At 34.7% G+C, this 15,016-nt stretch overlaps 1 protein-coding gene across 3 annotated transcripts in view; it reads right to left on the minus strand.

The window, feature by feature from the left end:
• Positions 1-15,016, minus strand: part of ANGPT1 (angiopoietin 1) — a 452,838-nt gene that overhangs the window by 67,088 nt on the left and 370,734 nt on the right. For all 3 annotated transcript variants that reach the window (XM_073229962.1, XM_073229961.1, XM_037010915.2), the window contains one exon: positions 13,372-13,601. In XM_073229962.1, coding sequence (XP_073086063.1) covers positions 13,372-13,601 — 230 coding nt within the window. The remainder of the gene's footprint in view (positions 1-13,371; positions 13,602-15,016) is intronic.

Consider the following 15,016-nt stretch of genomic DNA (forward strand, 5'->3'; position numbering starts at 1 on the left):
AAGTCCAGGTGGAATTCATGTTCTCCATCCACTGTTCTTTCATCTATTAACCCTTTGCATGGGTAAATCCTGACCCATTTATTCACTTTCTCATCCCAGTTTCCAGATTGCAAATGCTAAAGTGAGGCTATATTTAATGCCATCCAAATGCATGTTTTCTAAACTCAGCTGTGCCCTTCATGGTGCTCAGTCAAATCCTTGGCTATTTCTAATAGACTTCCTATTACATTTCCTAAAAAGTATATTTCAAATATTTCCTCTTTTTCAAGACTAAATCTTACTCCTATTTTCTCTCACTCTTTATATATGACCTTGTTCTACGGTTTACTATGAAGATCAAAGCCATTTGATGTATCTCCTCCACCTTCCTCTGTACTACAGAAGTTGTATTTGCTTGTCTTTCCCCCAGTCTTTTGTATGGACCTCTTAGTCCCTTTTCTGCTTCTCTAATTATCCTTTCTTTCATCTTCATTGGGTTCTCTCCCTCTCCTCACCTGCCATATAGATGTTTGCCAGGACTCTACTCCCAGATTTCTATTCCTTATACATCTGCTCTTTCTGCAAGCTATTATAAAATAGCTTCAAACTTCTACACAGAAGATTTCTAAGATATCAGCATTTTTGATACTGTGTGTTTGCTTCTCTCTTGACCACCAGATGCACATTTCAATTTGTCTGTTGGGCAGTTCCAACTGCTACCCTAGCTTTAATTGGTTTAGTGTTACCTAATCTTTCCTTCCAAACCCTGTGTTTTCTCTTACTGGTCCTGTTCTCCTCCCTCAGTTGTCATCAGCTAAAAATTAATGAAAGCCTAAATATAAGACAAATACAGTGAGGCTTTTTAATTGACCTGTCAACTAAAAAGCATGCCTCCTGCCTCCTCTTAGTTTAACCCATCCTATGGATTGGATTAATTAAGTCAACAACTATTGATTGACCATCTTCTATTTGCATGACTTTTCCTAGGCAATGGAGATATAGATATAAGAAAACCACAACTTGCCCTTAATGTAATCAGAGTCTAATGGGAGAAAGAACTACTACATTAGTAGGTCTTCCATGATTGCTTATGATAGCTATATCCATGATTTGTATTCTCCATGATAGGAGGACACCCAACTCAAGCTGGCTTAAGCAAAAAATAGTTTATTGAATCATGTAATTGAGTAATATAGGATAGAGCTTTAGGTAAAGCTTACAACAGGTTTCAATCAGGTTTCATACAATGTGAAGAGGAATTGTTTTACCTTTTTCTTGACTGAGTTATTTGACTCTACCTGGTCCCAAGATGGCTAGGACTACAACTTTATTAGTTTAACTTTAGCACTAAAGAGAGATAATACATACAACCGCTGTCTTGGAGGTATGTGCCAAGTGCATTGGAACTCAGGGAGAATATACTCTGTCAGGTAGACTTGGAGAAGGCTGTCCAGAACAGATAACATCTGAGTGAATGAAACATAAAAAAGCTTATCTGAACTAAATTTTAAGAGTCTGGTATGCTAGTTCAAAGGCTCCCACACCAATATCAGCAAATAAATCTAGAAAGTCTTAGGAATAAATCATTATTTATTCTTTTCATTTAGCCTTGTCTGTACAAACCAATCTTTATGATCTAAAGGGAAAGAACAGGGACATCAACAGGTGCATATCTGTCTTTCACCAGCCAACATTCAGTCAATAAGTAACCTGAGACCCTAACTCCTGCTGTTGACTTTATCTGGCTCTTCCTTCCATTTGCCCAATGAATTTCAACCCAGATGGCATATTTGCCACCAGGCTGACTTCAGGAAAGAACCGTGCAAGCTGAGGCAGAGGGTCATTTCAATTCAGATGAACCGTCAAGAGAAAACATTTTCAAATGTGGAATTGGTAATTCTGATTCTCAGAAAACTAGTACAGAACACAGAAGGCAATTAGTCTTGCTACTGGAAATAAGGTAAAAAGCCAAAGAAAGCCCTTGATACTACTCATTTCCCAATAATTCGCTACAAAGGGATCAATTCTTCAAACATTCTTTTTAAAATCTTACATGTGGTGAATGGTTCAGCAAACATCAGAATGTATGTGGATCAAGTAATTGGTTTAAGGATAATAACCCTTGTGGCACTTTGGACCACCATCATTAGGGAGATCATAGACTAAGAACAGATTCTCAACACAACAGGTTACTAAGGTTAAGTAAGAATACAGATACGTAAACTGGCATATCTGACAAGGTATAAACAAGCAACTAATTGATTTGATTTTGTATTCTTCAGCCAGGTATGTTAGCATTTCATAGAAAGGCCATCTAAAGACACTAGATTCCTAATTTATTTGAAAGGACTTTTAGAAATAGAAGAAAGTAGTGCCTTGCATTTCAAGGGTATAGAAAAATGAAAAGATCTGAAGGCAATATTCAATATTTCAATATTTTGTAGGTGGGTGTGAGGGTGAGGAAGACTTATCAAAGATATTATAAATATGTATCACATCTATAGCTACATTAATACATAAAAGCTTTAGGCTTTTAAATTGAAATTTTCGAAGTTGGTATTTTATCTCATATAAAACATTGCATATGAACCTAACTATCTGTGGATTGGTATCTCAGCATGATTGTTTTAACTTACAAAAATGGCAACTGAATATAGTTTACTCTAATATATATATATGTGTACTTATGAATTGTGTAATGTATGTATTTATATATATAATATGAATTGCTATGTCACAGTATAACAAACATATACATTCTATCTGTAAGTACTTTAAATCTGAAGTCTTTGGTTAAGTAGCCAATAGCTTCCTTTTTTTAAACCTACTATTTATTTTCATCACAGAATCCTCAACCCTGGTAAAGAAAATATTTGAACATCATTTATTTGCTTCATTATTATTTTATTTAAAATTGTTATAAAGTGAACTGTTTTACTTTCATTTAAATTCTTTATGTGTTTACATTTTGTAGATAATCTCTAAAATCTCAATTATCCATTATCATCTTGGTGGAACTATAATAATCATGATCATAATAAAATCAACTAGTATTAATTGTTGATTAATTAGCATACTTACTATTTGCTCAGCTCTGAATTTCATATGCCAAGTGTGTTTTATATACTTCATTTCATTTAATCCTTTTAAATACCTCATGAGGTAAGTTTATCAATATACTGTTCTATATATTAGGAAACTGAGGCTCAAAAATACTATTCTAACTTCACCAAAACTTGGAACTCTTAACTGTTAACTCTAAATCTAAGAATCTTAACTACTTCTTACTGGACCTTGTAGTAAAAGTCAAACCCAAATAGAAAACTCAAATCAGTCATCTGTCACCGAGTCCCCAGCAATAATTATCTCAGCTTACAAGGTCCTGGGTGGATCAGGACAGGCCTTAATTCTGAATGGGTAGAGGCTCTTTTCAGGCAAGGAGGAAGTATGGGAAGAGTGAGGTAGAAGTTGACAATAAAGAAGAAAAATGTTGAGATGAGGATATAGCCACAGGCAGCAGAACTACCTGTGAGAAGGAAACTCTCAGCAGAAATGTAAAGCAGTGATGGCTCACAACTTCAAAAACTAACAGAAGATAAACAAGTAAGAGGTCCCTGAAAAGCCATATTTCATTTTATAATGTTCATATCCTAAAAGTCTGATCAGGATTTACTCTCATTAGTTTTAGGTATTATTCTTGTAAGTCTAATGAACTGATCTCTCAGCCTCTGGTCTATTTGCTAGAAGCTACAGGTTGAGAGGAGTGCTGTGGGGAAGGTAAGAGTGGACATACGTGTGTGTGTTGTGGGGGGAGTGTGTTGATCTTCTAGAATCAGGTATAAAGACAACAAGAAAATTTATAATTTTTTTTGGTTTTTATGAGGTTTTTGGTTTTTATGAGGAAAAGATAGCAACTGTAAAAGTAGAAAAATAAGAAATGATAATAGCTTGGGTAATATACAATGTAGGCACCCATTATATACTTTTCCAAAGGCATCATGCTATTATTATAATGCAAATTAATTCATGCTGCTAATTAAATTACTTTAAAAAGCATTAATTATATTCAATCTTCTCTCTTGAAAAAGGGAGAGGGTGAAAAAAATGCAGAAAATTGATCATCAAAATGATTTTTAATTTTCTTAAAATTTTACCACTTAAAGAGATATTCTAATAATCTGGAGAATATGTTACGCATTATGTATAACTGCAGGTATATGTATTTTTAATGATATTAAGATACATGTATAAGGCATACAAACAGTTAAATCTATGTGAATATGTAAAGCACCCATGTTGTAAATGGACTGCTAATTTTATAGTACATTTTTAGTGTAGAATATAGCAACCAAGTAATTCTAAATATTCCTACTTTAGTTTGATCAGTTTAAATAAAGTTCCTAACGTTCCTCTAATGTTAAATGACTCGTATATATAAATGAATTATAGTCAATGCAGATTACAGCTAAAGGAGCCAAGAATGAAAAAAACATTCAAATTTTAAAATGGATTTACACACAACCTTAACTTAATCGAGGGATATTCATTTTTCATAAAATTCATTTCTGCATTTTCCCCTTGGGCACCCTGATGGGTAGTTAAAGAGTGTTACATGACCCTTGCCACTTGTTCAGAAGGTCATTTCCTTAACAAAGATATTTCAGGTGTTTCATGTGTGTTAATTTCCCATGTAATGTTTTCAGCTTGACTAGAATATATTGATTTTGAACAAAAGATTTCCCATGCATGTGGGGAAGCTTAAAGGGCATCTTTTGTGCTCTAGCATAAGTAGACAAATAATTGATTTCAGCAAAAGCCATTAAGAATGGAATGAAAGTCCTTGGGCAGTGCTGCAAACTCTGTATAGAAAGCTGTTGCCAGCTGCTTTTGAAAAGTAATGAAAAAAACCCAAACCCAAACCAAAAAAAAGAAACAAAAAAACCCCCACTTCACTTTGAAGTTTTAAATAAATAAAGACTGACTGTCACCATAGGTATGCCACTTTGATTCTGATTCTTGTGGTGAAATATTCTTGAAGAACAGCCCTTGATTACCAGCTGAGGTTCTATATGGAATTCTACTCAGAGTTTAGGGATTCCATAGTCACTGGAGTGATACAAAACCAAGAGAAGAAATGGAATGATTGATTTGAGTCATAAAACATGTGGGCTTGTCTAGGATACCAGGCAAACACTAAGGTGTGTGGTTCTTCCCTGGTAAGCAGCCTGGCAGCCCGGCGGGGACTAGAACGCAGAAGCCCTGATTCCTGCTCCTGCTAGACCACTCTGCCCTTCCCTCTAGATGGCCTGCGTCAGAGCTGCTCCCAGACACCATCTCCATCTAAGACCAACTTCTAGGGAAACGTGCTGGAAGACTACCTGTAGTTGAGATTCAGTTTGTGTTCTTGTAAGTGTGTACATGAGGCTGAACAACTGCCAGAATCTTCCTTTTAGAATCAAACCTGCACTTGACATTTAAGTTCAAATTCACTCTTTTAAAGGAACTCACACTGGTTGTGAAAACAGAATGTTCATGCCTAAAAATACTAATGAGTATATGCAAAGAGATGGTTAAATACACAAATTAAAAGGTTTGACTTAATTGATATTGCATTTAATAATTTAAATTCATTAAAAAGATAGTTTATTCTTGGCAGGTAACATATTAATATGCTTCTTGGAGATGGTCCCACTCAGAATGTGATACCCAAGTTAGAAATAGGATGAGATTCCAGTGTACTTAGAATTAGCTATGATGCTGGTATTCTTTAGTTGAAAATAAATGCTGAACTTCTATAGGAAGCTTAAATGTTTTTTTGTCAACAGTTTAAAAGTTCTTTGTAATTGACTTACAGAAAAGTTTTACACTAAAAATCTATTTTATTTATGTTGTAAGTCTAACTGTATAGTTGTAACATTTCTCAGGTTTTATTTCTTTTTTGTTCCTTCTTAAAGCATAAGAAATCCCATGAGGGTTTCACTCTGTGGTTGATGTCAATGATGTTAATAAAATATTTTTTCTAACTTTCTAAGTAATTACAGGTATTATTTGGCTCAGTGTAAAGTACCATGGCTTCTCTGTAACTAATGTTCACTCTCCCATTAGGTCCTTGGACTTAGGAAATATCTGTTGAGTTTAACTTGAGTGTGGATGAGTCCAGGAAATGCCATTAGTTGAAATTCTATTCAAAATATTGTATGCTTCTTTGCTTTAGCCAAGCAGGACATGAATGCACAGGAGAAGGAATGGAGTTTGCTCATGGTAACGGTGGAACATTAAGGCAACACTCTTTTTGTGTGGCCTTTCACCCTGGTGATTCCCAGGCCCAGCTGGAACCAGGAGATACCCCTTTTCAGATAGTCTAGTTTCTGAAGTTGAACCTCTAATTCCAAAAGCGAATTAACCACAGAATTTCACATCTCCCCCAAAAGATGTGGTTTAGAAATAACTCACAGGAGAGGTCAAGCATTGTATTATTTTTTAATTTTATCATTAGTTTGGCTATCTACTAGGCACACTTTTTTTTTTACAGAAATTAACCACTTTTCAAAAGGCAGATAACATGCTCCATCAAAAAGGAGAACTATACTATGTCCAAAAATAAACAGTCACTTTCCCCTTAAGCCATTGGGTTTTATGAAAGGAAGTGCTAGAAAGTGTGGTTCATTTTAAGGAAATTGTAAATATTTGGCACAAAACTTTCTGTCAAGATAAAGCATTTCCCTCATTAAATGGGAACAAGTGCTCACTGTAGTGTTCAGCAGATGACTTCCCGTATTTTTCTTTTTCTTTCTTCCTAATGTTAAATTGTGCATTAAAAGTAGTCAACGAAAACCCAAATATTTTACTTAGTCAATGAAAATGATATATTCTATATTTATCAATGTTTATATGAGTGACATTCAAAACATTTTAATTTCCTCCCATCACTTGTGATGTTTTTAGAGTCATTCTTAAACTCAAGGGACTTGCAGGAGTTCAAACTATCTCATCCTTTGACTGAATGATTTACTTCACAAACTCAATAGTTACTGCACAGGAGGTAAATTCCTTTCAGATGGTAGAATTATTCTGAGAACAGAGCCAAATGTCTCCTCAGCCCTGGGAAGGAAGCAAATGCCTCATTTCCCCTTTTCAGACACCCAGAGGACCAACAATAATGATCAAACATCGCACACTACAGCAAGCAGCCTCAAGGAAAGACACTTTAAGCCAATTAATTTAGGGCACTTAAAAATCTGATGTATCATTTACTATGTCTTTCAGATAATATAGAAGAAGTTTTTAAAATGAACTTCATTAGAAGTTTCATGCTAGGGAAATAAGTATACAAATATACTTGTGTCTTTTAGTATTTATTTTTAAATTTCTTTTTTATTCCTCACTACCCAGGATGCCTCCTTTCCCAAAACTATTATCTGTCCTTTCACATTTAAGTTTCTTGGATATGAGTAGACAACATTTTCTGCTTCACTTGCTGTTACTCATTTTAGTCTTCAACTTGTGTAATGAAGCCATAGGCTTCACCCAAACTCTCCCTACAGGTCACATCCCAGTACCAAAATTCTCTTTAAAGTCTGGTTTTTGTTTTTTTTTTTGCCATTTCTTTGTTTATTTCCCACTAAAATAAGATCCTTCATAAGTCTTCTCCCTGCTGTAACACTGCTCACCATTGGTTTTCCCCCAGTTGTGTTTTCTTTTTGGTCTCCTTTCATTTGTCCTTTAAAGAACTCCCCATTTTCAGTCTTTGGTTTTACATTATTATTTTAAAATGGTATCTTTACCTTAGTATGTAAACTCTCTAAAAATGTACATAAACCTGTGCCTGGGCATTTGCATTAAGTGGGAAAGAAAGGCTAGTTTTTATCAGATTCTCCAATAGATCTATCAATACCAGCCACTTTCTAGATGATTTGCTCATTGCTTTAGACACATCTTCAATGATTTCATTTGCTTCCTGGCTTTACCACTTACTTGCCTCATCTGAGGACACATCTATTGATATGGTCACCCAGATTATACTCTTAAATTCCAGATTCCTATTCCCCTGCCTTTCAGATTTTAATTGTTCCATAGTCACTTCAGTCAATATGCCCAAAACTAAACTTATCTTTCTCCCTTAAACCTGTTTATCCTCTCATGTTGCTAGTTTTAAGGAATGTCTATCAACATCCCCTTAGTTACTCAACCCAGAAACTTGGAAGCTATATTTACTCTGCTTCTAGTATTTGTTGTTGATTATAACTCTTCTTGGTTCACAAATTTCCCATTCACCTGCCTTTCCATTTGCCCTTTTTTGGTCTTTCCTAGGGATTGTTTTGAGAATCTGATGAAAACCACCATCAATTCTACCTTTCCTCCCCATCACAGTACAATGGATAATGTACAAATTCCAGAACCAGACTTTTTGAGTTCAAATCTTAGCTTGCTCACTTACTAGCAGTGTGATATTTGGAAATTATTTACCTCTCTGTGCTTACTTTCCTTATCTATCATGTTAGGTTAATAATAGCATCTAGCTTATAGAATTGTTATCAGAATTAAATGAGTTAATACATGCAAAGGGTTCAGAAAATTGGCCTGTAGTCTCTGAGCATTTGCTGTTATTTTAGTAACGACAAAAACACCTATCTGGTTGTTCTGCTTCCAAGCTTGTCAACTATCCAATACATTTTTCTTACATGATGACTGGGGTAATTTTTTTCTAAAATGCAAATGTTACCATTGTACTCTACTATTAACAATGACATTGCTTTTAGGGGAAAAAAAAAGCAACTTCCTTGATTTCCCCCAGTTTATTTCTCTAACCTTATCTTTCTCTCTTCTCCTGCCTTTGATCCTGAGATTTCCGCTATGCATTTAAGTGAACCCTCCCCCATAATCATTTCTCCCATAACTCCTGGCAAGTACTCATATTGTTTGAGCTCTCTGGAGTATCCCCTGCTTTCTTTATTTTGAAGACTTAGTCATTATCTTCCCATTAGAGTCATTTTTACCTTCATTTTAATCCTGGGTCAACCTTTTCCAGCTATGTAACACTAGGCAAATTACCCAACTTCTCTGCAGAATTTGTAAAATGAGGCTAATCGCTGTAGTTCCCTCATACTATTGTGAGGACTAATTTAATACATATAAAGCTTAAACAATGCCTGACTCATAAAAATTATTCAACAATATCTTTAAAGAGATTGCAGATGCTGGATTCTGCCCACATTCTTCTTCCTCTGCTGTGATTTTAATATTCTTGTGTGTTTCACTATGCATCCTGGCACCCTCCTCCCCTCTAGCAAACAATTATGGAATATAACTCTTTAACAACAAACTCTAGTTTCCTTGAGGTCACAGACTGATTTATATCCTTTCTCTCTTCCGTGGTCTGAACAGTGTCTGGCATATTGTAGGAACTTCAACAAATATTTGTGAAATAAAAAGGGATGAATATCCTTATACCCAGAAGAGAATATAAAATAGAATAGTTGTATAACTATTTTTGAAAGAATGGATACATTTATGAATCATATGTTAGTATAGCAGGTGTATACTCCAAGCTGATTTGACAGTAAGAATGTCAGCCCATGTAATTTTATGATGGAGCTATTTCTTTTTAACTTTTTCCTTATTTATTTCTTCCTTTTCTTAATGCTTCACTAGTAATTAAATTTTTAATCATATAATATGATGTTTGCCTTGTATGTGCTCAACATATCTGATGCTTTAATCACCTCTGCACTTAAAAGTGACTGGTGAAGTATTTGATAATCACAGTACCTGATTATCCTCCCCAAAAGAATTCCAAACCTATTTCCATGTCATTGTCAATGAAACTATTTAATTCCAGCAAAAAATGTCAATTGTCAAGAACATGAAGCAATCAGCTAAGCTGTATTATGATAACATTGAGGGCACAATTTCTTTAGTGGCTAATGTTTCTAAGAATGAATGTAACCAAATTTTTGCAGACAAAGGTTAGACAAAAATAAATGAGTTACCCAGAAACCTTACAAAATAGATGTAATTCAGTTTAAAATGACTATTTGCCTAAGATATCACTATTACCTGTTTGGAACAAGAAGAGAAAGGTTTGGTGAATTATATCAGAAAATGTGTTTATTAATTGTACTTAGTTTAAATGTATATCATGACATTAGATGTTTTACTAGGAAAAGTTCTGTGAAACTAAACAAAAATAATCTCTATATGCTAAATGGATTTTACAGTTCCTAAACTGAATACATGTTTGAGAAAATGATAAATTTCTAGTTAAGACTTCCTAGGAATGCTTTTATTATATATAAGCACTTTAGAAAGGCATAAAAAATAAAAATAACTACAATTTTTTAAGCATTTACTATAGATAGGCACAGTGCTATATACACAGTGTTTTATAAAAACTTCTTTTAATTCACACTCTTCAGGTGTGCATTACAATCCCATTTTAGATATAAGAAAACTGAGGCTAAAAGAAGCTGCTTGGATGACTGTCAATAGTCAGACACTACAGCACTGCATTCAGACATTTTCCATGAAAAAATTTTTGCTTATAGATAGTACTTAATAAATTTCTGTTGAATTGAATCTTGTCACTTGGAGGAGAAAAAAGAAACTAAAGTTTAATGAGTCAATTATGTCATGTGCTCTTTGTTTTTATATGCAGTATCTAATTTAATCCTTTCCCTTTCACTGTGAAGCAGCACAATTATCCTAACTTTATCAATGATGAGTAACTTCATAAAAGTTAAATCAGTTGCTAACGACTAGCTTTAGAGAAAACTCACTAAAAGTTTCTTCTCTTGCCTTGTAGTATTTATTATATTTGGGCTGTCTCAATAAATGACTGGGTCAAGCTGGAACCGACAACTATTAAAGTCAATTAAATTTTTTGACTTTTGGATTATAATATAGTTCGTGATTTTTTGGGAAATCTTTCAGAAGAATACTCTAAGTTTCAGAAATACAGATTTTAGAAAATTGATTGTGCATTTATTGTGGTATACTGATTTAGGCATATTTGTATATATTTAATTTTAAAAATAGAATATATAAAAAAATAATAAATCTATTTGAAAAGTGAATTTATGGTCACAAAAGTAGGGAACAGTTTTATACTTATGTGTTCTAGAATTAGAATGGGATAAAAGTTCATTTTAGTAACTGATATTTAAACCAGCGTAATGCTGTCAGTCATTTAAAATTTTAAATTCACCATAACTAAACATTATGGCACCAGTGAAAATGTATACAGAGAATTAAAATCTTGATGGAAACCTTAGTGGGAGGCACTTTTCCTTTTGGTATTTCTCATGAGTCCTTAATGACCAAATATTTAGTTAAAATACTTGGCTGTGGGATTAAAGGCAAAAAAAAGATTAACAAGAAGCAAATAAAATCTATGATTATGAGAGCACAGAACCCACTGGAAAGCAGGGGAATAGCCTTACATTAGGATCATGAGTGCTGTAGTTAAATCAGGATTTATTTTAGGACTGCATCATTAAAAAGGAAAATAAATATCAAGAGGCCTTAAGTACTAGACAACTTCTCTCTACTGTCACTTTCTGAGGAATGTTGTATCATAGGATACACACAGCTCTCCCCTCAGACACCGAGTGGACGGTACCGGGAGCATCTATCAGGAGCACAGTTGTAATTGTTCAGTACATGTTTCTTGAGTTGAACAGATGTTTGGTTGCCTGGTGTTGCACCCAAACTCCAAGCATGGCCAAGAATTTTAATTTTGAAGTCACTCCCCCGCCTCTAAAGTTTAAAGACATATTTATTAGACAAATAGTCAGAAACGAAGTGAAATTATGATAAGCAGGCAGATATATGAGCTCTGTGAGAATCACCAGGGCTTTATATTTCTACCATAAAAAAAGAACTACTCAACTCCATGTGCTTTAATTCTCAGGGTGATAAGAAAAATATGTTTTCAATCTTTCCCCCAAATGTATTCAGTTCAATATGAGAATAGATATGTCTCATATTCATACTTAATTTCTAAATACTCATGAGCTCTATTAAAATTCTCTGGCAAAACCCTACCATGCTTCCCTTCCAGTGGACTCTAACTAAAGGTTTTGGCAGGCTCTGACTGATTAGCAGGTTTTTTCCTTCCCAATCACATTTCTGAGAGTACCCAAATGGAGCTCTGAGAACTTACTGTTTAAAATACTCTTTACAAAGTATATTAAGAGCTTGTTTAGACTATCTAAAGGAGATATAACTCAAGGTAATGGAGTGTAATAGAGAAATGTGAAATGTCTTTAAAACAAAGATCACTTAATATGGAGTTATCCTCTATATTCATATCTATACATGAAAGTAGGGAAATGAGCTAATTTCTCATACAGCTCAAGTCCACTATTAAACTGAAGGAACATCCACATTATGTATATTTCATTTGCACAGGGGATCATCACATGAATGGTCAATAAGTCACAGCTTAGTGACAACCATAACTTGAGGGAGCAAGTGGTGTTCTCTTTCACTCAGCACCCCTTACCATTCCATCCCCATTAGAGAAAGGCTGATTAGAGAACAGAGGATAGAAGATGATGTTAAGTTGAAAAGCCATCCTGAGGCTCAGGGGAGCTTTTGCTTGAAGTGGACAAGTGCACACAGAGGCCCTCATTCAGTAATTTGGGGGTAAATGGATGGACAGAAGGATCGGTCTCTTCTAAAGAGACACAGGCCTGCAGTATTTCCAGTGGTTAAATAGCTCCAGATACTCTAGTGATATTAAAAATTTGTATTTCCACTGTCACAAAAACACCCCAAATAAATATGCCTTGGTTAGGTTTTCTCCACACAGCACTAAATGTAAGTGTAAGTTTTCTCCACTAAGCATAAATAATTTAAATAAAGACATTTAGCAACAAAGATTCCTTCTCTTCCATATAATTATTGGGAACCTCTACATCTCTTTTTTTTCTGCAGGCAGCTCTTCCCTCTCTCCTTCTCCAGAAGAAACAATGTTAGTTTTAAAATGGGAATTGTCCTGAAACTCTCCCTGGCACTCTGAACTAATTTTTAACATTGTCTAATTTCTGTCCTTTATAGTTAAGTGTCTACCACCACCACATGAAATATTTACCTGTGACACTATCTTAGGTTTTACCTAAGGCTAGAAAGACTAAGAAAGAAGCAAAAATTATAAAGTTTTTTTAGAAAGATATTATGATTTTGCAAGTTCAAGATTATGAATATATTCTTTGAAGTTAAAAACATGAGAAAGTTGTCACTGCCAACTTCATGAAATGCTTTTAAGAATAAAGTTATTTTGCTGCTTTTACACAGCAATCAGTTCAGCACAGAAAGTTATACTGAATATTTCTTACTTCATAGTACATGAAATATTTACTGTACCAAAACTGAGGAAGAAATTCTTCCCACCTTCTTTAGTGCAAAGGCTGACGAGGTTACGCACTGTGTCCATCAGCTCCAGCTGCTGCTTCTGAAGGACACTGCTGTTGGTCGTGGCTCTGTTCAGCTGTCTCTCCAGTTCCTGGATTATATGTGTTTGACGAGTAACCAGGCCTTGAAGATTCTCTTTCTCTTCCTTTAACGTGTCCAACTCTTCTTTGTGCTTTCCCTCCATTTCTAAGATTTTATGTTCTAATAAACTACAAGGAAATGGTGATAAAATTTAGTTTTAAAAATGCTGTATAAAAAATTGTGATTCAAGTAGTTACTGAGTTTATTTAAAGTTAGAAATTTTAGTTAGGTATTTCACCATGGAAATATTTTGTGACAGACTCAGAACACACACACACACACACACACACACACACACACACGCACGCGCGCATGTATTGTTGTCAAATGAAGAACTATTAGACCAGCTGTTGTCAAATTAATGTTTGTTTCCAAAATATAATTTATTTCCTGGGGTGTAGCTTATACTCAGGGTTTCAGACTTGAATCCAAATGATTATAGTCTGGAGAAGTTATGGCATAACTTTCATTAAGGAAATAGGTCCAGTAAGAAATAGAATAGTTCAGAAAAAAAGTATGAACAAAACATAAAAACTATTTCTTTCTTACTTTGCTGCATTCACTTGGGATTCTCAAAACAGTAATGGCCATTAAATTTCACAATAGGTCTGTGGGGTCAGGGTAGAATATAGTGATGCAGAAACACACAGGACCAGAAATTAAGTTCTATGAAATCACAATGACTTTGATTTCTTAGGATCTTTGGTACCTAGTATCGTATTTTAACCACTAGCTTACTTTACCTCTCAACCGAAGCTTCAGAATGAGGTCAGGAGGCAGCACAAGTTCCCAAATCACCACATAAATGGTTTCCAAAAGGAAGACCACAGGCTAGTGGTACGGTCTCATAAAAGAACCTGGGTGCTTTGCTCAGGGTGATTCAATTTTCAACTGAGACTCTTCTCTCAGAATTCCTCGAAAGATATTCCCCTTGTGTACTGCACATTAGAAAATAATAAAGAATGCACAAGCATTCTTGGATTCTAGGAACTGACTGGAAATAAAAAAATTTACATTTTATAGAGTGAATGATATACTAGTATTCCTCAGAGGAGAGCCTCTCTCAGTTTTCTCAGTTCCATTTTCAGAAGGTTCAATCAGTCCTTAGTTTACAAGGTGTTATTCAAATGTAGCATATCAGACAGGGCACTTAATTTACCTTGGAGAAATACAGCACTGAATTATTCCTATAAATTTTCAAAAGGGGACACTTGGGAGTGTTTTAAATTTAATACTTAAATCATAAAACAGAGCATGCTTTAAGAGCCAAATCACGTAATGGGGGATGAGCTGGAATATCTGATTGTCCTTTACATAGATGAAGAAGTTTGTAGAAAACTGCTCATGGGCATTTTGGATCTTTGCCAGCAAACTTGTTCTCTAAGATAATGTGGCCAGAAAATGGCAAGGAAGTTGCCTGTTAAGTCAAGCCTGAAAAACACTGGAGTGCTTCTATATATAAGGCCCTACTTATTTATAACACTTTTGGTTATGCCCAGAGTCACATAAGCAAGTTTCACACTGAGACACATTAGGGGTAATT

Source organism: Manis javanica, chromosome 2 (assembly GCF_040802235.1).
Source record: "Manis javanica isolate MJ-LG chromosome 2, MJ_LKY, whole genome shotgun sequence".
In the NCBI taxonomy this organism is placed as follows: domain Eukaryota; kingdom Metazoa; phylum Chordata; class Mammalia; order Pholidota; family Manidae; genus Manis; species Manis javanica.